The sequence below is a fragment of the Molossus molossus genome, unplaced genomic scaffold (assembly GCF_014108415.1).
Source record: "Molossus molossus isolate mMolMol1 unplaced genomic scaffold, mMolMol1.p scaffold_m16_p_11, whole genome shotgun sequence".
In the NCBI taxonomy this organism is placed as follows: Eukaryota; Metazoa; Chordata; class Mammalia; order Chiroptera; family Molossidae; genus Molossus; species Molossus molossus.
Window position 1 is genome coordinate 101,468,118 of NW_023425346.1, and position 24,959 is coordinate 101,493,076.

The 24,959-nt window shown below is 39.6% G+C and overlaps 1 protein-coding gene across 14 annotated transcripts in view; it reads left to right on the forward strand.

Annotated features, from left to right (window-relative positions):
* DIS3L2 (DIS3 like 3'-5' exoribonuclease 2) overlaps positions 1–24,959 on the forward strand; it is a 340,082-nt gene that overhangs the window by 64,720 nt on the left and 250,403 nt on the right. For all 14 annotated transcript variants that reach the window (XR_004958585.1, XR_004958587.1, XR_004958588.1 and 11 more), the window contains exon 5: positions 8,382–8,483. Coding sequence is in view for 11 of the 14 variants with exons in the window: in XM_036253315.1 (XP_036109208.1) it covers positions 8,382–8,483 (102 nt within the window). In the remaining 3 variants the exon portion in view is untranslated. The remainder of the gene's footprint in view (positions 1–8,381; positions 8,484–24,959) is intronic.

Sequence of the window (24,959 nt, forward strand, 5' to 3'; positions counted from 1 at the left end):
AAAAAATTCAGCTAGTGTAGAAAAGATATCAGCATGCTTTATTTTATTTAAAACAAAAAAGGTTAGCCTAAGGATAACCTACTCTTTTCTTATTTTAGTTATGAAAGCATGCAATCCCAGTTTTTTGCTTCATGTGTTTCTGTTTGTTTGTTTTTGGCCTGCCTGTAGTACATCTTCTCTTACTTGGTGATTTGTTGTTATTCTTTTAATCTGCTCTTATGTGCTCATCACCATTTCTATTAGTTCCAAAGGGACTCAGCTCCCTCTAGGTCTGCTTGTGGCTATGGACTAGTGTTCCTATTAAATCGCTGGACAGATTGTGGAGTCTGCAGTTTTTTATTTGTTTGTTTGTTTTCTATTTATTTTTTTCAATTTTTATTAATTTATTTTTGTTACAGATGTTTCTCCCCCCTCCCCTAGACCTACTCTGCCCCATCCTGCCCACCCCTCAGCATAGTGTCTATTCCATTGGTTATGCATACATGCATGTAAGTTCTTTGGTTCATCTTATCCACCCCCCACCCCCACTCTGAGGTTTGTCTGCCCGAACCATACTTCTTTCTTTTTCTTTTTTTCCTCACCTGAGGACATTTTTTCATTTTTTGTTCAGATAGAGTGGGCGGGAGAGAGAGGAAGAGAGAGAGAGAGAGAGAAACATTGCCATGAAAGGGACACATTGAGTGGCTGCCACCTGCACGACCAACCAGGGTCGTGGACAAACTGCAACCAAGGTACACACCCTTAGGGAGAACTGAACCGGAGCTCTCTGGACCGCAGGCTGATGCTCTAACCGATGAGCCAAAGAAGCCAGGGCATCCATACTCCTTTCTATGTCTCTCGGTCTATTTTGTTCATCAGCCAACCTTGTTCATTATATTCCACAAATAAGTGAGATCATGTGGTATTTGTCTTTCTCTGACTGGCTTATTTTGCTTAGCATAATACTCTTGAGGTCCCTCCATGTTGTCTCAAAGGAGAAGAGATCTTTCTTACAGCTGCATAGTATTCCATTGTATATATGTACCACAGCTTTTTTATCCACTCATCTATTGATGGACACTTGGGCTGTTTCCAGATCTTAGCAATTGTAAATAGTGCTGCTATGAACATAGGGGTACACATATTCTTTCTGATTGGCGTTTCAGGCTTCTTAGGATGTATTCCTAGAAATGGGATCACTGGGTCAAATGGCAGTTCAATTTTTAATTTTTTGAGGTAACACCATATTGTTTTCCATAGTGGCTGTACCAGTCTGCATTCCCACCAGCAGTGCACTAGAGTCCCCTTTTCTCCACACCCTCGCCACACTTGTTGTTTGATGATTTGTTGATGGCGGCCATTCTGACAGGTGTGAAGTGATACCTTATCGTTGTTTTAATTTGCATCTCTCTGATGATTAGTGATATTGAGCATTTCTTCATATGTCTCTTGGCCATTTGTATGTCCTGTTTGGAGAGGCATCTCTTTAGGTCCTTTGCCCATTTTTTAAATTGGGTTCTTTGTCTTCTGTTTGTTGAGTTGTATGAGCACTCTATATATTTTGGAAATTAACCCCTTATCTGATGTATCATTGGCAATTATGCTCTCCAATACAGTGGGTTCTCTTTTTTTTTTTTTTAATTCTCACCTGAGGACATTTTTGCATTTATCTTCAGATAGGGAGGGAAAGAGGGAGAGAGAGAGGGAGGAAGAGAGAGAGAAAAACATCGGTGTGAGAGAGACACATCGAGTGGTTGCCATTCACACGACCCCAACTGGGGCCGGGGACAAACTGCAACCGAGGCACGTGTCCTTATCAGGAACCAAACCAGGTCTCTCTGGATTGCAGGCCAATGCTCTAACCGCTGAGCCAAACCAGCCAGGGCCAGTGGGTTCCCTTTCTATTTTGATGCTTGTTTCTTTTGCTGTGCAAAAAGCTTTTTAGTTTGATGTAGTCCCATGTGTTCATTTTTTACTTTGTTTCTGTTGCCTTAGGTGATTATCAGTGAAAATTATGCTGCATATGACGTCTGAAATGTTGTTGCCTACATTTTCTTCTAGGATTTTGATGGATTCACGAGTCACATTTAAGTCTTTTATCCATTTTGAGTTTATTCTTGTGTATGGTGTAAGTTGATGGTCTAGTTTCATTTTTCTTTTTTTGCTTGTAGCTGTCCAATTTTCCCAACATTATTATTAAAGAGGCTGTCTTTACTCCATTGAATACTGTTGCTACTTTTGTCGAATATTAATTGAGCATAATGTTTTGGGTCAATTTCGGGGTTCTCTGTTCTATTCCATTGACCTACATGCCTGATCTTGTGCCAGTACCAGGCTGTTTTGATTACAGTAGCTTTGTAGTATAACCTGATATTCTATATTGTGAACCCACCTACTTTGTCCTTCTTTTTCAAGATTGCTGTGGCTATTCGGGGCCTTTTTTGGTTCCATATGAACTTTTGAAGTATTTGTTCTAGTTCTGTGAAATATGTCGTTGGTATTTTGATGGGGATTGCATTGAATCTATACATTGCTTTGGGTAGTATGGACATTTTATCAATCTATCTATCTATCTATCCTCATCTGAGGACATTTTTCCATTTTTTGTTCAGATAAAGTTGGGAGGGAGAGAGAGAAATATTGACGTGAAAGGGACACATGTAGTGGTCGCCACCTGCACGACCCAACCAGGGCCAGGGACAAACTGCAACTGAGGTACATGCCTTTAGTGGGAACCGAACCCAGGTCTCTTTGGACTGCAGGCTGATGCTCTAACCGTTGAGCCAAACCGGCAAGGGCAGTATGGTCATTTTAATGATGTTAATTTTTCCAATCCATGAACAAGGTATGTGCTTCCACTTTTTTATATCCTTCTCTGTTTCTTTTTTCAATATCCTGTAGTTTTCTGCAAATAGGTCCTTTACTTCTTTGGTTAAGTTTATTCCTAGGTATCTAAATATTTTGCCACACTGGTATATGGCATCTTTTTTTAGTTTCTCCTAGTGAGTTCATCATTGGTGTATAAGAATGCCGTTGATTTCTCTCTCTCTCTCTCTCTCTTTCTTTCTTTCTTTCTTTCTTTCTTTCTTTTTCTTTCTTTCTCTCTCTCTCTCTTTTCTTTCTTTTTCTCTTTCTCTCTCTCTCTTTTCTTTCTCTTCTCTCCTCCCCTCGCCTCCCCTCTTTCCACCTCTAGAGGGAACTGAACCCAGGACTCTCTGGTCCGCAGGCCGACGCTCAGCTGCTGAGCCAAACTGGCCAGGGCAGAATGCTGTTGATTTCCTGATATTAATTTTGTCTCCTGCTACTTTGCCAAATTCATTTATTAAGTCTAGTAGATTTTTGATGGAGTCTTTAGGGTTTTCTATGTATAATATTGTGTCATCTGCGAATAATGACAGTTTCACTTCCTCCTTTCCAGTTTGGATCCCTTTTATTTTTTCTTCATGACTGATTGCTGTGGCTAAGACTTCCAGTACTATATTAAATAAGAGTGGCAAAAGTGGCCCTGGCCGGTTTGGCTCAGCGGTTGGAGCGTCGGCCTGCGGTACAGAGACCCGGGTTCGGTTCCCGCTAAGTTCACGTACCTCGGTTGCAGTTTGTCTCCGGCCCTGGTTGGTCGTGCGGGTGGCAGCCACTCGATGTGTCCCTTCACATCGATGTTTCTCTCTCTCTCTCTCTCCCTCCCACTCTATCTGAACAAAAAATGGAAAAATGTCCTCGGGTGAGGATAAAAAAAAAAGAGTGGCGAAAGTGGGCATCCCTGTTTTGTTCCTGTTCTTAAGGGAAATGCTTTTAGTTTTTGCCCATTGAATGTGATATTGGCTGTAGGTCTTTCATATATGGCCTTTATTATGTCCAGATACAATCCTTCTATTCCCACATTGCTGAGCGTTTTTATCAGAAATGGGTGCTGGATTTTGTCGAATGGTTTTTCAGCGTCTATGGATATGATCATGTGGTTTTTATCTTTCATTTTGTTTATGTGGTGTATCACTTTTATTGATTTGTGAATATTGTACCAGCCTTGCATCCCTGGGATGAATCCCACTTGGTCATGGTGAATAATTTTTTTAAAGGATTGCTGGATCTGATTTGCTAGTATTTTGTTCAGGATTTTGGCATTTACATTCATCGGGGATATTGGCCTGTAGTTTTCTTTCTTTGTAGTGTCTTTTTCTGGTTTTGGAATTAGAATTATGCTGGTCTCATAAAACGAGTTTGGAAGTCTTCCTTCCCCTTGAATATTTTGGAATAGTTTGAGGAGAATGGGTGTTAGTTCTTCTTTGAATGTTTGGTAAAACTCCCCTGTGAAGCGGTCCGGGCCTGGGCTTTTGTTTGCTGGGAGAGTCTTGATTACTTCTTCAATTTCCTTAGTTGTTATTGGTCTGTTCAAGTTTTCTCTCTCTTCCTGGTTCAGTTTTGAGAGACTATGTATTTCTAGAAATGTGTCCATTTCGCTTAGGTTGTCTAATTTGTTGCCCTATAATTATTCATAGTATTTGTTAACGATCCTTTGTATTTCTGTGGTGTCAGTTGTTACTTCTCCTCTTTCATTTCTGATTTTGTGTATTTGGGTTCTCTCTGTTTCTTGGTGAGTCTAGCTAAGGGTCCATCAATCTTGTTTATCTTTTTGAAAAACCAGCTCTTTGTTTCATTGATCCTTTGAATTGTTTGTTGTTTTTTTTTAATCCTCACCCGAGGACATTTTTCCATTTTTTTTTTTTTGTTCAGATAGAGCGGGAGGGAGAGAGAGAGAAACATCGACGTGAAGGGACACATCGAGTGGCTGCCACCCGCACGACCAACCAGGGCCGGGGACAAACTGCAACCGAGATACGTGCCCTTAGCGGGAACCGAACCTGGGTCTCTCTGTACTGCAGGCCAACGCTCCAACCGCTGAGCCAAACTTGCCAGGGCTTGAATTGTTTTTTTGTTTGTTTTTTTTTTGTCTCTATGTCCTTTATTTCTGCTCTGATCTTTACTATTTCCTTCCTTCTACTTGCTCTGGGGTTTTCTTTTTGTTTGCTTTCTAGTTCTTTAAGTTGTGAGGTTAGATAGTCAATTAGGAATTTTTCTTGTTTCTTGAGGTAGGCATGTAGTGCTATGAGCTTCCCTCTCAGAACTGCTTTCGCTGCATCCCATGGATTTTGTGTTGTGTGTTCATTTTCATTAGTTTCCAGGAAGTTTTTAATTACTTCCTTGATCTCCTTGGTAACCCATTCATTGTTTAATACTGTTATTTAGCCTCCATGTGTTAAAATGTCTTTGCATGTTCTTGTTGCAAATAATTTCTAATTTCATGGCATTGTTATCAGAAGACGCTTGATGCAATTTCATTCTTCTTGAACTTGTAGAGACTTAGTTTGTGCCCTAACATTTGGTCTGTCTTTGAGAATGTCCCATGTGCACTTGGGAAGAATGTGAATTCTGCAGTTTTGGGGTATAATTCTCTGTAGATATCTATTAAATCCATTTGATCTAGTGCTTCATTAGAGTCTCTGTATTCTTGTTAATTTTTTGTCTAGAGGATCTATTCAGTAATGTCAGCGGGGTGTTGAAGTCCCCTGTTATGACTGTATGTTTACCAAGGTTATATTGGATAGATCCTTTCAATATTATGTAGTGGCCTTCTTTGTCTCTAGTTATGGCCTTCATTTTGAAATCTATTTTATCAGATATGAGTATTGCTACCCCAGCTTTTTTTCCTTTTTGTTTGCTCTGAAGATTTTTTTCCATCCCTTTACTTTCCACTGGATTTTTTTTGTGTGTGTGTGTGTGGTACGTGCTCCTAGCGGGAACAGAACCCAGGACTCTCTGGTCCGCAGGTCGACACTCAACCGCTGAGCCAAACTGGCCAGGGCTTCCATCCCTTCACTTTCAACCTATGTGAATCTTTTGTTGTGAGGTGAGTCTCTTGTAAACAACATATATATGAATCACGCTTTCTTTTTTTTTTTTTTTTATCCTCACCTGAGGACATTTTTCCATTTTTTGTACAGATAGTGTGGGGGGTGGGAGGGAGAGGGAGAGAGGGAGAGAGAGAGAAACATCGACGTGAAAGGGACACATCGAGTGGCTGCCACCCACACGACCAACCAGGGCGGGGGACAAATTGCAACCGAGGTACATGCCCTTAGCGGGAATCAAACCCGGGTCTCTCTCTACGCTCTAACTGCTGAGCCAAACTGGCCAGGGCTGCATCACGTTTTCTTATTTAATCAGCTACTCTGTGTCTTTTTATTCAGTCCATTCAATCCATTTACATTTAAGGTGATTATTGATATGTACTTATTTATTGCCATTTTTGTTTAGTGTGGTTATATTTTTCTTCCTATTTCTTCTACTAATTACAGCAGTCCTTTTAACATTTCTTGCTGGTTTGGTGCTAATATATTCACTTAGCCTTTTTTTTTTGTCTGGGAAGCTCTTTATTTGCCCTTCTATTTTGAATGTTAGCCTTGCTGGGTAGAGTAGTCTTGGATTCAGATCTTTGTTTTTCATGAACTTGATGACTTCATGCCATTCCCTTCTGGCCTGCAGTATTTCTGTTGAGAGTCAGCTGATAGCCTTATGGGTGGTTCCTTTGTAGGTCACCTGTTACTTATCTATTGCTGCCTTTAGGATTCTCTCTTTGTCTTTAATTTTTGGTATTTTAATTACTGTGTGTCTTGGTGTGGGCCTGTTTGGGTTCTTCTTACTTGGGGCTCTCTGTGTTTCTTGAATTTGAATGCCTTCTGCCTTCACCAAATTAGGGAAATTTTCTGTCACTATCTCTTCAAATATATTCTCTAACCTGTGCTCATTTTCTTCTTCTTCAGGGACTCCTCTGATGTGAATGTTGTTATGTTTCCAGTTGTCCCACATTTCTCTTAAGCTGTCTTTCTGTTTTTTTAATTGTTTTTTCCTTTTTGTTTTCTGATTGGTTGATTTTTTTCTACCCTGTCTTCTGATTCACTGATCCGGTCCTGATCCGGTTCTCAGCTTCATCTACTTTGCTGTTTAGTCCTTCCAATGTGTTCTTTATTACTATGTCATTCTTTATTTCCACTTGTTTGGTTTTCAATATTTCTATATCTTTACTTGGTGTAGAGGTCCTTATGTTGTTGAGCTTCCTCAGGATCAAGACTCTGAACTCTACCTCTGATAACTTGCTTAACTGCATTTCATTTATCTCATCTTCAGTAGAGTTCTTTTGTTCTTTTATTTGGGATTTGTTTCTTTGTTTCACCATTTTGTCTATCTCAGTGGGATCTGGAGCTTGCCAAATTTTCTCTGTGGGTGTTGGTGTTCTGCTGTTTGTGGCTCCCTTTACTGGGTTTGGATGAGTGTAGGAGGACTCATATTAAACACCACTGTCAAGTCTTACTTTCCTGGGTAGACTTGCAAGCCCAGGAAAGGTTCAGTTATCCTCTAGCGTTTTGCCTGGAGGCTATTAGTCTCAATTACTTGATGAGCCTTGGGTTGTATCCCTCAGCTGAATGGAAAACTCCCTCAGGTGTTCAGCATAAGAGAAATTCCAGAGGGTGGAGCAGATGCTGATTGTTAATGAGCCTGTTTGCATTTCTCTGGTCCAGCTGGGTCGGGTTAAATCTTTGAGGCAGGGGCTGCTGCTTCCCCCCAGAGCTCTGGGAAGGAGCAAGATGGCCACTGTCCTGTGTGGCCACAACTCAGCAAAAACTCAGTTCCCTCCAAATCCTGAGTGTCCCCACACAGTTTCAGTCTAGTCTGCCCTCCCTTTGCTGGAGCCCAAGGTGAGTGGCTGTAGCTAATTTAGTGCTGTGTCCTGGCCCTCTATGCTGTGGAGTTGGCTTTGGATTTTAATCCCGAGGGAGCTGCTCACAGCTAAAACCGCTGCTCTCTGTGGGCTCTGAGCCTGCCCTCTCATGCCTCCTCAGACCTACCAGGCTTGATTCAGTGTCCCTGGTTACATGGTCTTCTCCAGCTGCTTTTTTGTTGTCTTTGCCCGAGGATTTGTCTTTATTTTAGTTGTAATTTCAGTTTGGTCCTGGGAGGATATCTATGTAGATTCCTTTCACTCTGCCGCCATTTTGGAATCTGAGTCCACAGTTTTTTTTTGTTTTGTTTTGTTTTTTATCCTCACCTGAGGACATTTTCCCATTTTTTGTTCAGGTAGAGTGGGAAGGAGAGAAAGAGAGAAACATCGATGTGAAAGGGACACATCGAGTGGTTGCCACTCGCCCGACCCAAACTGCCAGGGACAAACTGCAACCGAGGTACGTGCCCTTAGCGGGAACCGATCCCGGGTCTCTCTGGACCACAGGCTGAGGCTCTAACCATTGAGCAAAACCGGCCAGGGCAAGTCTACAGTTTTTAAACCAAGGAAGTAATTTTTGGTTCCAAGCTTTGGTAAGCTGATTATTTTATTTCTGTCTCCAACCTAGGATGGTGATCGAGACATTTTTATTGATGGCATTGTTGCTCGTAATAGAGCCTTGAATGGGGATTTGGTGGTCGTGAAGCTGCTTCCGGAGGAACAGTGGAAGGTGAGTTAAATTTTTATTTTCTAATTATAGACTTTTCAGGGCCCTTTGCACCCATCGTGCATCAATGAGGCATCATAAACTGCAGCATTTATGGACCCCTGAGGCCCTGTGGTTGCCTCAGAAACAGGCCACATAATGCTTGATATTTAGAAGCTTCTGGTGACCAGACATCAAATGATTATAGTTGTTCTCCTTGCTCTCTCTCCTGTGATCTGTCTTCCTTGTCACATGCTTTGTAAATTATATAACCTGTCTGTGCCTCATATGCCTCATCTGTAAAATGGGAATGATCATAGTACCTACTTCATAGGTGTGTCATGAGGATTAAATGAGAATACCTGTAAGAATCTTAGAAGGGTGCCATATCAATGGTAGCAGGTCAGGAAATACTAATTCTTATTATTAACTGATCCAGAAATATGGAAAGTATTACTTTATACCAGAGCTTTGTTGAGGTATAAGTTTAATTCTTTTTATTTGACAGGGCTAGAGTGTATTAGACCTATGTGCCAGGGATTTGTAGGGCACAGGGAAATTAGTCATGATCAGAATGGCATAGTTTTTGCCTTCATAGAGCTTTCAGTCTGGTAGGGAATGCAGGCAGGGAGAGACACATACTAATCGCACTTATACAAATTAAAGGATAATTTAAAAGTATATTTTTCTCTATTGATTTTAGAGAGAGAGAAAGGGAGCAGGAGGGAGAGTTAGAAACATCAATGAGAGAGAACCTTGATCACTGCCTCCTGCACACTCCCACTGGGGATCAGCCCATAACCTGGGCATGTGTGACTTCTTGGTACATGGGTTCATGCTCAACCACTGAGCCACACCAGCCGGGCAGGGATAAATATTTTTAATTCTCACCCAAGGATATGTTTTTTAAATTGATTTTAGAGAGACACAGCTTATTGTTTTTCTATTTCACAGTTAATATCTGTAAAGTATTGCCATTGATACAGAGAAAGGCCAAGACTGTCAGGGAGGACCCTACCTTTTGAGTTACTGGTAGGAGTAGAGTAGGGGCAGTGTCAGAGGGCTGGCCTTGGTGTATGCATAGGCCTCTTCAGCTTTCAGAAGATTTGAAATGTAGAGGATGGTCCAGGGTTCCTAACTTGTACTGTTTCTGTGGAGCCCCTAAGGGTCTTTATGTGGCTGCCTGACAATTGTTTTTTGTTTTTAATCCTTGCCTGAGGATGTCTTTTATTGATTTTGAGAGAGAGAGAGAGAGAGAGAGAGAGAGAGAGAGAGAGAGAAAGAGAAACATCAATTGGTTGCCTCTTGTACGTGCCCTGACTGGGGTTGGAACCCACAACCTGGGCATGTACCCTAACCAGGAATCGAACCTACTACCTTTTTGTGTAGGGAAGGGCACTCCAGCCAACTGAAGCACACTGGCCAGGGCAACAGTTGCTTTTCATATTCAAGTCAGCCCCATTAGGTATGTCTCTTAGGACTCATTAGTTAAGAGTATTTCTCAGCTTCCCATTCTGAAGATGGGAACTCTTTTCCTGTAGCCTACACGGTTCAGTTGTTAGTGATGGGGTCAAATTAGAGAGAAGAGAATATTCAGACTGTCATCCTCGAGGTTGAATTTAAACATCTCAAAGCATACTGGTCAATTGTATTATAGGTTTGTTAGTACAAAAGCAAATTGTTATCAGAGGAATCTGTAGTCAGTGGTGTGAACAAATGTGAATTAATTGAATTATTCATCTTTGCTTCTTTATACTTGTGCTCACCCCTCTTGGATATGTAAACTACAGGGCCTTTGGGATTTTGGAAAAAAACAACAGTTCTTTTAGCTGTTGTAAACAGTCAATTTATTTCACAGCATGCTTTTTGGCAGAATAGACAGCTGTAAAAGTATCAAGCTGTGGGGCAACATAAAAAATAATTTGCTCATATATAACACTTTTAATTTCAAAACTATCCCACATTTTTAGTATTTATGAATTTTTTTTATTGCAGACATCTAATGAAGGATAGTTGAAGGGCAAATGATAGTTTATTTTCACGTTGTCAGAAGAGAAATTAAGTGGCTTCTTTGAGAACTTGGAGTTTTTGGCAGAACCAGAGAGTAGAATCTAGAATCCAGATCTTTTGACTTTTAGCTTAATGTTCTTTTCTTCCTTTGTTTTTTTGAGTGTGTGTGTGTGTGTAGGCTGAGCATCTGTGGCTTTCCTCAGGTTTTTAAAACTAGGGGGGCATGTTGCCAAAATGGTTAGGAGCCATGATCCTGATGTTTCTGCCTATAGCAGTGCAGGGTTCTAGGAGCTTCTCATCCTCAACCCATCTTGCTTTGTGCTAGATATTGGAGGTACAGGTTTGGATAGGTTATGAGCTTTGCTCTTAAGGACCTCGTAGGCTGGATGGAAGGGTATGGGAACAACTGTAGTAGAGTTTGCAGGATAGAAAGAGAAATGTATTGTAGAAGCATGAAACTATCTGAGTGAATTGAGGAAGGTTTCATAGAGGAGATTAGATTTGAACTAAGGTTTGATGGATGGGAATGGAGAAGGAGAGAGGATTTATTTTGTTTTAGGAGGAGAGTGATTTGGGCTGAGGATGATTTGGCAAGAGAGGATTATGAAAATTTCGCCTTTGAGGAGGAACATATGGAATAAAGCTTTTTTCTTTCTGCCATGCCATTGGCTACAGCCCCTCAACCAACTCTCCTAGACACTGGCAAGAGCAGGGGATTCCTAACTTCTCTAGATCCCGCCCTCCAGGAAGACAAGTGTCCTTGGCCCCCCTTTTACAGAAGCTCACGGAATACTGCATTTTGCTTTGTTAAGTCTTCTGTTTGCCATTTATTTGATCTTTATTCTGTCTTTCCATTCTCTTTCCTTTTCCTTTCTCCCATCAAGTTCACCTCCCATAGCTGTTAAACAAATGTGTCATTCATCCTTTTTGTTAACTATAAAAAGTTTAAACTATTATTTTTCTTCTCTTAATACTTTAATTATTTAGTTATTTTAATTCTCACCCAAGGACATACAGAGAGAGAGAGAGAGAGAGAGAGAGAGAGAGAGAGAGAGAGAGAGACAGAGAGAAACACCGAATGGTTGCCTTTTGGACGTTGCCCTACTGGGAATCAAACCCAAAACCCAGGTATGTGCCCTGACCAGGAATCGAATTGGCACCCCTTCCGTGAGCCACAACTAACTGAGCCACTCTGGCCAGACTCTTCTCTTAATACTTTAATACTTTACGTTACAAATAAGCAATGTAAATCTGTGGATGTTGCTGTTGATTGCTAACTTTTTAGTGCTTATTATGTACCAGGAACTGTATGTAGTGCCTCACACCATTCTTTAGTTTTGCTGTCATCTCTATCTCAGTTTTGTGAATGAGAAACCTGAGGCTTAGCTTAAACATCTTACTTATTTAGGGGACTAGGGAGTAATAGAGTTGGGATTCAGATTCACATCTTATTTCATGGTCTCATTGCTGCTTCTTAGTCCAGAGATATGAAGAAGAAAGATATTTGATCTGTAGATATTGTCAGGTATCACAAAAATCTGCATAAATAAAAAAAATAGTAATATATGCTTTCGGATTAGCTAATATTTTAAGTTGCCATCATGGGTAAAGAAGATGACTTAATTCAAAACACCAAAGGCCTAGTATTATTTTTAGGAAAAAAACAGTTTAGGAAAAAGTAATTAGAATTCTAGTAGTTCTATCTTAAGTCTAGAGAGGTATGATGGCTTCTCAGGGCATTACGGAGGCAGATGTTTAGAATGCCTCACAACCTTACCAGACACCTGTCATAGACAGTGGATCAGATATTGAGAGAGCTGACCCAATTCAAAAGTCTAATCAAGAGCTGGACAAGGTGCAGAGTCAAAGGGGTAACAGACCCAGATGCCATCCTGACTTGTTGGCAGCAGATCCCCCATTCATGGGGCATGCAGCACAGGTGTTCAGAAAGCAGGTAGGCAGTTGTCATGTAGGAGGTGGGTACTTCTGGGGCTTTGGGATAGGGTTCTAATTTCAGAAATGTGGGACTATTGTATTACAAACAGACTAGTAGAGGCAGCCACTGGGCTTGGAGTCAAGGGTAGGATTCGATCCCCAAGGTAGAATTTGCTAGAGCATTAGTAGGAGCAAGAACCAAAGCAGAAGACCAACCCTAACATTCAGAATTCTGGGCCTTTCTAATTGTATAAAGGAAATTTGGGAGCCCATATTCAGCTCTGATATATTGGATCTGAGAGATGGGTTAAAAGCTAAGGCCTCCTATAGGAGGAGCCTAAGCTGTTGAAATATTGCCTGTCTTGCTTGATTGGGAACTAGGGTGAGCAACCATAGTGAGTGACCCTGAGAACATTAGAGTGAAGGACGCCAATAAGAGCATATTAAAATTACACTCAATCAGGTAAAACTGTGTGAAAGAGAAGATGAGTAGCTAAAGAGTCAGGGTGGATTTCAAGTGAAATTTCTACTCATTGGAACTTAGCTTCTATATTCTTTTGTTTGAATATTTAAAAATATAGTAAGATAGCCTGGAATTGATTTGATAATTGATACCCAATGGAAAAGTATCATGCTATTCATTTATCCCCCAAGTATTTGTCGAGCCTCTGCATTGTTCTGACAGGATACAGTGCAAATCAATCAATCAAGCACTTTGTTAGTTAAGTCTAAATTTCTCTTGAGACAGGATTCTTTTACCTAACTTACAACAGAGCAAAGGCTATATATGAATTAAGGAGGGTGTAGAAGCAGGAACAGTTATTCTATATTTTCTAACATGTCTATTACCAAGAAAACATTTTTATTTAATGATGCTAACATATTAGCAAGGGAATAATAGTTATATGGATGGGTATTTTGGAAGAGATTGGCACAGAAAGAAAGAAATAACTTGAGTTTGGAAGAATAAAGGAAGCACTGATAGGAGTAACTACTCTTATTCTAAATTAAACAAACAATAGGGAAAATCAAAGTGCGCATTTAATCTCTGGTTTTCAACGGCTGTTCCAAACCTTCTTATGGTCACATGAAATTGGTCTAGTACAGTAAATTGTTTCCTTTGACAACTAACTTTTTCTTCAAATGATTGTTTTAAAGTTTTGTCTTCCAAGTTCTTCTTTAAATATGCACCCATCATATTAAATTATATTTAATCCAATCTCTTATATAACTACTATCATTTTGGATTGTCCTCAATTCCAGTGGAATTAGGATTTCTTAGAATTGTTTGGTTTCTTGGCCTGGATGGCAGGCCCAAAAAAAGACTTGGAAGGTAGTTAATGATGGAGGGCAAGGTCTTTGGAGCCTCCACCCACAGCAGTATGGTAGGTAAGGTATATCTACTACCATGATCAGATTTTCCCCAAATTGTTATATACACAAATCTATTTTTAACAACCATCTTTTCTTCTTCATTATTGCCAGCTCTGGGATCAAATACTTCAGGTTCTTTACTGCCTTAAACATGCTTTCAGATCTCTGTAATTGAAATTGAAATGTCTGAAATAAGGAATGTATCATTTAAGGATAGAGTAGCTTATTTGTGCTGGGAAACTCCCAATTAATATTTCAGGATTATTTGCTAGAAAACGAATTCATTCCTTCTTAACTTCATGAAGATGGTTTGATGAAATTCATGCTCATATTGTAAGGAGTGAGTCAGTATAGATAAAGTACTGACAGCAATGTTGACACATTATAAATGCTTGAGAAATGTCAGATATTACTATTGTATTCTTTTTTGAAATATGAGGACTGAGAGTCATAGTTTGGCCAAGATCATGGAATAACTCAAATTTATGGTTTCTTGCTCTTGAATTTACCACTGACGACATTTACTCATAGTAGAATAAAATATTGATGTAAAATGTTGACATAAAATGTTTACGATTTAATAAGCATTTCTTTGAAGTGCCTAAATTGCTGGACAATTATGTGGTAGGTAAGGTCATGCTGTGGAATGACTTGCCTTATTTCTTCCTCATGGTCCTTGCCCATCAAGATCATTTAGAGCTTTGTTCCAAGTGAATGGAACAGCTGCCATCAGGAGTATTCCCCTGTCCTGTGACAGAAGGAAAGAGAATCCTTGAGGGCCACATTTAAAATGCCTTTCTTGCCCTGGCCAGTTTGGCTTAGCAGTTAGAGAATCAGCCTGTGGTCCAGAGAGACCCAGGTTTGATTCCTGCTAAGGGCACGTACCTCGGTTGGTTTGTCCCCGGCCCTGTTTGGGTCTTGTGGGAGGCAGCCACTCAATGTGTCCTTCACATCGGTCTTTCTCTCTTTCTCTCTTCCTCTCTCTCCCTCCCACTCTATCTGAACAAAAAATGGAAAAATGTCCTCAGGTGAGGATAAAAAAATAAATAAATGAAATACCTTTCTTGCCTGGCCGGTGTGGCTTAGTGGATTGAGCATTGTCCCATGGACTGAGAGGTCCCGGTTCGATTCCTGGTCAGGGCACATGCCTGAGTTGCAGGCTCAATCCTCAGTAGGGGGCGTGCAGGAGGCAGTCGATCAGTGTTTCTCTTTCACATGGATGTTTCTCTCTCTCTTTCCCTTCCCCTCTCTCTAAAAAAACAATAAAAACGTATTTAAAAAAATAAAGTGCATTTCTCCAAAAGTGACTATCAGTTCTGCTCACAACTCACTGGCCAGAAAGAGTCCTCAAAAAGAGTTATATGTCATTGGTTGTTACAGAGATCAGGCAAAAGCTTGTATAACACTTACTACAAATTCATTGCCACTAATGAAAAAATAATTCAGAAGTACTTGAAAATGATCTAGATGGTCTCTCCTTTTTGGCATAGATTAAGCATTTGCGGTTACAGAAGCAGATCATCCTTAGTTATGTAATTCTTGTTTTAAAATACAATGGGTGATGCAGAGTAAATCTATTGATCTTTGAATTATGTTAATGGTGTAATTTTTGTAAATGAAAGGCAAGGAATGAAATGTACTGGCATTTATTTTGTAATATTCATAAACCATAAAGAGTTTGTAATTAATAGTAGTGTGATATTGTTGCTTGTTACTGCCGTTAAAATTTTGTTTCTTATTTTAAAAAGTTTCAATAGGTATATCTTATCTTATGTTTTATAGAAGCTAGTTATGATTTAGGGCATATATATAACTATATTATGAATTTAGGCTTCTGTCCAAGTAGGGGAAAGATGACAGCTTGAAAATGATTCATATAAAAGCTTTGTGCTCTTAGAAAATTGTTGGTTTAAAAAAGTTTACCATCATGAGACTCACCATTGGCTTAAATATAAAAAATAATAGTGCCACCAAACCCAGCATAAGACCCAAATCGAGATGACTTTAGAATAACTCTGTTAAGACTAGATTTTTTTTTTTTAAATAGATTTTATTTTTAGAGCAGTTTTAGTGTCACAGCAAAACCAAGCAGGAACTACACAGTGTTTCTATATATTCCTGTCCACAAACATACCTCTCCCACTATTAACATCCCCCATCAGAGTGGTGCATTTGTTACAAATGATGAACTTGCACATCATTATCACCCAAAGTTTATAGTTTACATTTGGATTCATTTTTGGTATACATTCTATGGATATTTATTTGTTTGTTTGTTTGTTTTTGTTACAGATGTTTCTCATTTTTCCCCCATTGACACCCTTCTCCCCTCCACCCCCCGCCCCATCCCCAGCTTTGTTGTCTGTGTTCATTGGTCATGCATACATGCATGTAAGTTCTGTGGTTTATTTCTTCCCCCCATCCCCATCTTCTGAGGCTTGTCAGTTTGTACCCCACCTCTATGTCTCTGGGTTAATTTTGTTCAGTTTATTTAGTTCATTATATTCCACAAATAAGTGAGATCATGTGATATTTGTCTTTCTCTGCTTGGCTTGTTTCGCTTAGCATAATACTCTCCAGGTCCTTCCATGCCATCTCAAAGGATAAGAGATTTCTTTTTCTTACAGCTGCATAGTATTCCATTGTGTATATGTACCACGGCTTTTTAATCCATCATCTACTGATGGACACTTAGGTTGTTTCCAGATCTTAGCTATTGTAAATAGTGTTGCTATGAACATAGGGGTACATATGTTCTTTCTGATTGGTATTTCAGGTTTCTTAGGGTATATTCCTAAAAGTGGGATCACTGGGTCAAATGGAAGTTCAATTTTTAACTTTTTGAGGTAACACCACAGTGTTTTCCACAGTGGCTGCACCAGTCTGCATTCCCATCAGCAGTGTACTAGAGTTCCCTTTTCTCCACACCCTCGCCAACACTTGTTTGATGATTTGTTGATGGCGGCCATTCTAAGAGGTGTGAGGTGATACCTCATAGTTTTAATTTGCATTTCTCTGATGATTAGTGATGTTGAGCATTTCTTCATATGTCTCTTGGCCTTTTTTTTGTCCTTTTTGTATGTCCTTTTTGGAGAGGTGTCTATTGAGGTCCTCTGCTCATTTTTTTTTTTTTTAATCCTCACCCAAGGACACTTTTTCATTTTTTGTTCAGATAGAGTGGGGAGGGAGAGAGAGAGAGAGAGAAACATCGATGTGAAAGGGACACATCGAGTGGCTGCCACCCACACAACCCAACCAGGGCCGGGGACAAACTGCAACCGAGGTACATGCCCTTAGCGGGAACCAAACCCGGGTCTCTCTGGACTGCAGGCTAACGCTCTACCGCTGAGCCAAACTGGCCAGGGCTCTCTGCCCATTTTTTAATTGGGTTCTTTTTCTTTTGTTGAGTTGTATGAACACTCTATATATTTTGGAAATTAACCCCTTATCTGATGCATCATTGGCGATTATGGTCTCCTATATAGTGGAATTCCTTTTCGTTTTGATGGTTGTTTCTTTTGCAGAAGCTTTTGAGTTTGATGTAGTCCCATGTGTTCATTTTCTCCTTTGTTTCTGTTGCCTTAGGTGATGTATCAGTGAAAATTCTGCTGCGAATGATGTTTGAAATTTTGTTGCCTACATTTTCTTCTAGGATTTTTATGGATTCATGGGTCACATTTAAGTCTTTTATCCATTTTGAGTTTATTCTTGTGTATGGTATAAGTTGATGGTCTAGTTTCATTTTTTTGCATGTAACTGTCCATTTTTCCCAACACCATTTATTAAGGAGGCTGTCTTTACTTCACTGTACGCTGTTGCCATCTTCGTCAAATATTAATTGAGCATAATGTCTTGGGTCCATTTCTGGATTCTCTATTCTATTCCATTGTTCTATCTGCCTGTTTTTGTGCCAGTACCAGGCAGTTTTGATTACAGTGGCTTTGTAGTATAACCTGAAATCTGGTAATGTGATCCCTCCAACTTTGTTCTTCTTTTTCAAGATTGCTGTGGCTATTCAGGGTCTTTTTTGGTTCCATATGTGCCGCAGTCCAGCTGCAGCAGGATCCAGGAGGTCCCGAAGGTGGGTAAGGCGGCACCAGGAGACAGATGACTACACGACTCAGAGGCAGTGTGACACTGTTCCGATTTATTGTAATTTTCTTTGTGATTATATACTCTCCTTTTTGGCATAGATTAAGCATTTGCGGTTACAGAAGCAGAAAGTTAAGTATCATAGTTCCAGGAGGTTAGTTTCAATTAGACAAAGGAAAGGAACAGAATAATAGGTAGACTTATTTTTGTAACAGTAAAATATTGGCACTAAGATACGATTTTTTGATTCTTTGTCTAAGGTTATTGATTAACTTTATTCTAACCCCTATTTCTTTTCTCTTTCTCTAGATCAGCTATGTTTTGTTTAAAATCTCCAAGGAGATAAGGGCAACATTTCTTATAATATCTATTCAATTGAAATAGAATCGAACATTCTTGTTTTTTGGACCATAGGCACCAGGGAGGACCTTGGCATGCTAACTGTTTCATGAAAGGCAAGCTAGTGTAAGGGACATGTAGTCCGTCTTTGTTAACTATTCTTAATATATTTTCATTGTATACTCTTGTAAAGGGCAAGGGAGGGTCAGGAATTCTTTGTGAAATACTCCTTTTATCTGGGGAGGAGGCACAGGAGTATAGGGTGCCTCCATTAGTTCTACTTGTTGCAATTCATCTATGACTTGTTTATTAGAGACTTTTGGGGGAAATATTTTACCTAATTGAATTAGTAAATTGTTAAAAGACATTCCGGTCATGCAGTGGTGACTGTTTCAGGGGAAGCTGGCATTTCTTCAGAATTTAATTGAAAAGGCAAGATTTCAAATATTTTGTTTGCTGTTCCCAGGTTAGTCATCAGGTAAATCAGAATAACAACTCTTAGTATATTTCCCGTAATACCAATTAGTCCCACTCCCATGCCATGTCCTCTTCCTAGCAGATGCATCCTTGAAGCTTTCCTCTCCATGTCCAGACCTTGTCAGACAACATGGTTAGAAGAGGACGCAACACATATGAACTTTTGAAGTATTTGTTCTAGTTCTGTGAAGTATGTCTTTATTCTTTTTCATTAATCTTCATCCTCTTGACACGTGCGGTTACCACCATCTTTCATAAACACTTCTTTGGTCATTTCTGTAGGAAGCAGTCAATCCTTTTTCTTGCCTAGAGCTTATACCATTGGAATGATGTTTACTTCTACTTAAAGATATTGGGGATATGCTTTGTGGTCCTACGTATGTCCAGGTAGCAGGGCAGTACTAGTGATGATAATTTTGAAAGTGTTTTATGAAGTGTCACCTCACTGTAAGGAGGAGTTAATTCCTGGTAGATGCCTTGTACATTATAAGATTTTGATAAATATTTCTTGGATTATACATTTTGCCAGAATAAAAAATACATATTTGGTATCATCAGTTGATAACTTCGGCTCATACTTTTGATGTTTCAGTTGAGTTTTGCTGGCCCCTAGATATAGATGCTAAGCTTGTTTGGGTACAAAAGAGATTTATTTGGTTTACATACTTACATGTAGTAAAATTTACACTTTTTAGCATCCAGTTCTGTGAATTTTAAAACATGTATAAATTTGTGTAACCACTACCACAGTCAAGATAGAAAACAGTTCCATTGTACCCCCAAATTTTCCTGTGACCACTTCTAGTTAACACTTCCCTTTACCCTACAACTTCTGTCAAATACTGCTATGTTTTATGTCCCTATGGATTTGCCTTTTCCGGATTGTCATATAAATGGAATTATTTTGAGTCTGGCCTTTTTATGTTAGCATAATTATTTGAGATTCATTCATGTTGTTTAGGATTTTTGAATAGCGTTCCATTGTATGCATGTCCCAGAGTTTGCTGAAGGACATTTGGATAATTTCCAGTTTTAGACCATTAAGAATAAAATTGCAGTGAACATTGCAGTACATTTCTTTGTATGGACATATGTTTTTATTTCTTTTGGTTAAATACCTAGAATTGGAATTGCTGGGTCATAGTAAGCATATGTTTATCTTTATAAGAAACTATGCAGCTGTTTTCCAAAGTAGTACACCATTTTTCGTGCCCATTAAAAATGTATAAGAGATTCAGTTTTTTCACATCCTCACTGGGACATAGTATTATAATTTTTACCATTCTGGTGAGTGTATAAGTAATATGTACTTTTTGTTGTTATCATTATTTGTTGTCTTTTGTTTTGCATTCCCCTGTTGACAAAAGGATGCTGAACATTTTTTGCCTGTGTGTTCATTGGTCATTCATATATATATATATATATATATGTGTGTGTGTGTGTGTGTGTGTGTGTGTGTGTGTATGTATATAGTGTTTTCTGAAGTATTTGTGCAGTCTTTTACCCATTTTTTAATTAGTTTGTCTTAGCATTGATGAGTGATAAGTCTTCTTTTATAACACAGATGGGATATTATTCTGAAGCTGCTGGGATCCTTCTTGACACTGAGGAGGGAGGCCACTCTGGGAATGGAGCAAATACTGAGGAAATCTGAGCGCGCGCGTCCTCTCTCTCTCTCTCTCTCTCTCTCTCTCTCTCTCTCTCTCACACACACACACACACACACACACACACACGAGTCACACATTCCTACAAATATCAGCTAAACCTCTCAATCTGATCAGATTAGCTCAATAGCCTAAATCAATAAGTTACTTTAAAAAAGCCAATTCTGTCTGGTTTTTCTGTCTCTACCAGCTAAAACGATCATAATTAATACATTGTGTATGTTTTAAAGACTTAAGTCAAAATACAATAAAGAGTAAGAATCAAACAAAAGCAACCATGATGCACAGTTACATGTACATGCATATATTCTTTCTGAGTAATCATCTGTTCCTTCCATGAGCTCGATTGAAAGTGCTCTCTCTCAGGAACTCATCTTTAGGACTTGCCTTCCCTGATTTGTCTCTATCCAGCTTCTTTTCTGACTTTTTAAAAACTGTTGCTGAACTTCAGAACTTGGTGTTATGGTCTCCCAAATTCTCTTCCCTACCTCTGTGCTCATTTCTGGCGTCAGCATATTTATCACCTTGTTACTGAGATTGCTCTAGTTGGATTCTGCTGTATTCTGTGAACTGGGTTTCCTCTAGGGGATGCATACCTGCTTTTTACTCTCCTTGGAGACTAGGTACAGAGACTTGGTTGTACCAGAGTTAGGTTGTAGTTAGTTGTTTGTGGTGGCCATGCGGAAGAGAAAGGAAGACACATGTTATAGGACACCCTTAATTCTGATTCAAGTCCTGTGACCTCTTAGAAACAATGTCCAGAAACCCAAAGGCCTGATGACTCATACTTCTGCATTCTTCTCCTAAAACCCAAGCATGGTCTTCTCCTTGACAGATAGATGTCATTGTTGCAGGAACCCTCTTCTTTTTTCTCTTAAAATAGCTAAACCATTTTAAAAGAGAGTTATATAGTTTTCCTTACTGCAGTCACAGAGAAGTAGAAAGAGGAAGACAGATTATATTGTTCTAAGTTGTTAGAAACCTATTCATGGATTGCTGTGATCTAAGCCAGGAAAGAGTTTGCAGTTGTCTCTGATCAGTTTATAATGGAAAACATTGGCAGGTAAGGTTAAAATAGTTAAAAGGTCAGTGGACATTGAGAAGGTCAAGGTCTTTGAATGGTAAGCCAAAGAACAGTTAGTTTCTCTAGGGAAGAGAAATCTATAGAAATTTTTTGAGTCAGAAGATAATTTAATCAGATATTTATTTCTAGAAATTTGTAGGATAGTGGCATTGAGAATACCGGGGAATTTGTGGAGATATAAGAGTGCTTGTAAGCCCAGCTGGTGTGGCTTAGTGGATTGAGCATTGTCCCATGGACTGAGAGGTCCCGGTTTGATTTCTGGTCAGGGCACATGCCTGGGTTGTGGGCTCTATCCCCAGTAGGAGGTGTGCAGGAGGCAGCTGATCAATGTTTCTATCTCTCCGTTACTTTCCCTCTAAAAAATAAAAACATAATAAAAAACAAAAATATAGTGCTTGTAAAAAGACAAGTGAAGGGTTTGGTGAAGCAGTATATTCAGTAGTAGGAAGAGTCAAATGTGGTTGTAGGTTTGAAAGGTTTGAAAAAGTGGTCCATGTGGTGTTAAAAGGAGACCAGAATGGGAACTTCTGTGAGAGGAAGGACTAGAGTAGTTTTTGATGCTTTGAATGTAAGGAGATAGTAGCATATAAAGATGGAATTGTCTAGAAGACACTGTGTTAGGTACTATGTTCAGTGTTGGGCTAGAATAGTGAGCAAATAGGCAAAAAATGTCCCTGCCTTCATGGAGCTTGCATTCCACTGGGACAGACATAATAATGTAAATACAATTCTATGCTTAGTGTGCTCAATAGTGATAAGTACTGAAGATGAAAAATAAAATAAGAGAGATAAGAATTTTGGGGATGTGATTGAGATTTTAAATAGGGTGACTGAAGAAGGCCTCATTGAGAAGGTGACTTTGAGTAAGAACCGAAGGAAATGAGGGAGCTGTCCTTGTGGTAACCTTGAGGAACAGCAGATATGAGCCTAATGTGTTCAAAGGACAGCAAAGAGGCTGAGCTGGAGAATAGTTGAAGATGACATCAGAGGGCTCGTGGGGTTGGGGTATATAGATTAGGTAGGGGCTATGTATCAGTTAGGAGTTGGGTTTTAGCTCTAATGGAGGTGGAAAGCCTTGGGGGATTTAGAGTACTGACATGATAGGACTTGTGTTTCTCTGTCTGCTTTGTTGGGAATAGACTGAAAAGGGGCAAGGGTAGAAGATCCCTTACAAGGCTGTTACCTATATCCAGGTGAGAGAGGTGATGGACCATGGTGGCAGTGAAGGTAGAATTGACAGGATGAGCTAACAGATGTGATGGTGGTGGTGGTGGTGGTGGTGGTGTGTGTGTGAGAGGGGGGGAGCGAGAGGGGGTGGTTAATTGACATAGAAGGATAACAGGATTTTGGCCTAAGTAACAGAAGAATGGAGATAATTTGTTCTGTTCCTATTAACTAAATAAAAGGTATTTTTGGAACTACCTTAAGTAAACAAAGTTCCCAATAACAGATACGCCTTTAAGAATGTCTGTAATACGTCTTTAAAACGATAGTGTTCATGGTCATATTTTATAATGAAAGAAGCTATTGGCAAGCTTTGTCAGGAATTCTCTGTGGAAATATCAATTGCTTTTCTTGGCTCCAAGGTATTTCCTGAACAGTGTATTATACTTTGTCCCAAGTGTGCCATTAAGGGATTTGAAAGTTTGTTCAAACATGTGTGGCATGTGAGTGCTGTCACTTAAGCCTGGCTGGAGGAGCCAAGCAAAAAAAAGTAGTTCCTAGGTGGACTTTGACATGCATTAGGTCTGAACCAGAGGCTCAGGTAGTGGGATGGGCAGGGCATTATCTCCTGTGCACAAAGTCTCCAGCCAACACCATCTAAATTAAACAGCCCTGTCAGCAGAAAGTGTAGGTGGACAGGTATATGTCAATCTTCTAGAAAAGCTCCATTATACCAAGTTGATAGCAACCCCCTTGCTAGGGGAATGTAATAGAATTTATTTGCTGGAACAGAATTTTCCAGTGCTAATATAGACTTTCTCTTTTTTTTTTTTTTTCCTCATTCGAGGACATTTTTCCATTTTTTGTACAGACAGAGTGGAAGGGAGAGAGAGGAAGAGAGAGAGAGGGAAACATCGATGTGAAAGGGACACATCGAGTGGCTGCCACCCGCACGGCCCTACCAGGGCCGGGGACAAACTGCAACCGAGGTACATGCCCTTAGCGGGAACAGAACCCGGGTCTCTCCGGACCGCAGGCGGACGCTCTAACCGCTGAGCCAAACTGGCCAGGGCGACTTTCTCTTTTTTATAAGATTTAAAATAGCACTCTTCAAAGATGGCTTTTATGTCAAGGAAGGGCTTTTCTATATCAGTAAATAAGGAAACTATGAATTGTTTCACGTTTGGAGTTTGGGTAGGCCATGTGTGATGGAAGAGTTACTTGGCATTTTTATTTGGGATTCCATTGGAATTGTTTGGTTACAGGGACTCTTTCTGTTGCTGTCCAGTGCAATACATGATTACTATATTAATTTTAAAAAGAAGGGGATGAAAATCTAATCAATATCAAACAGTTTTGAAGTGGCCAGATTATTGATTCTGGTAAATTTCAGTTGCTATTTGCAGTTGATCTAATTTACAGCTCAGTGTAATTGTCCCCCTCTCCCCTCCACCCTTCAGGGAATGGATCGGTCTTTACAACTCTGAAGGAATCAAGAAATGCCCTTGGAAGTTGTGCTCAGATCTATACTTTCTCTTTATGTAGGCATTTGTGACTTTTCTTGTTAAAATAGTTTGTTTTTTCAAATTGGGGAATGGTCAACTGTATGGTTACTTTGAGTTTATATTGAAATTGGAGTTATAATTTAGATATGAAGCTCTAGGGTTATTTTAGAAAAATGCATTTATTTAAATGGCTTCCAGTTTTATTGATTTGCATGTATTTATATTTCCTTCTTATGGTGATAAATTTCAACAGTGATAAAATAACTGATGACTCCTGGTCTCCAGACATGGTTCATGGGGGAGAGTGCAGTATCGTGCTGACAAGCATCTCAGGTTAGCTGACTCTTGCTGCTTGGTGGTTATTTCACTCATATCTTGCAATTTTTAAAGAATGTTTCTTTTAGAGCTGATTCAAGCCTTTCTCATTCCCTTCAGAAGAAGAGAAAAGGAAACCAATTTTCATTAAGCATGTTTTATATGCCAAACATTTTGGGACCCTCTGGGCAATATAAAAATGAACGTGACATGGTATGCTGCCTGGTTGGAAAGAGAAATATGCAAATTAATAAATGGAATATAACCTGGTTAAGAAACCTTAGGATGAAAGAATAGTTAAGGAATAGCAGTGAAACATGGGAAGGAATAGAATATTTCTTAAGAGAGGGAGAGTAGTCAGAGACACATTCACAGAAGAGCTGGGACTTGAATGTTGATTATTTGCCAGTCAGACAAAAGATTGAGGCATTGTGTGCAGTGGATGTTAGTGGTGGGGAGCTGTCTGCAAAGCTCACTCTGAATCTATTTGCAGGAAATCTCTCATAGGAGTGTCCAGCTTCAGAGCATTGGACCTTGA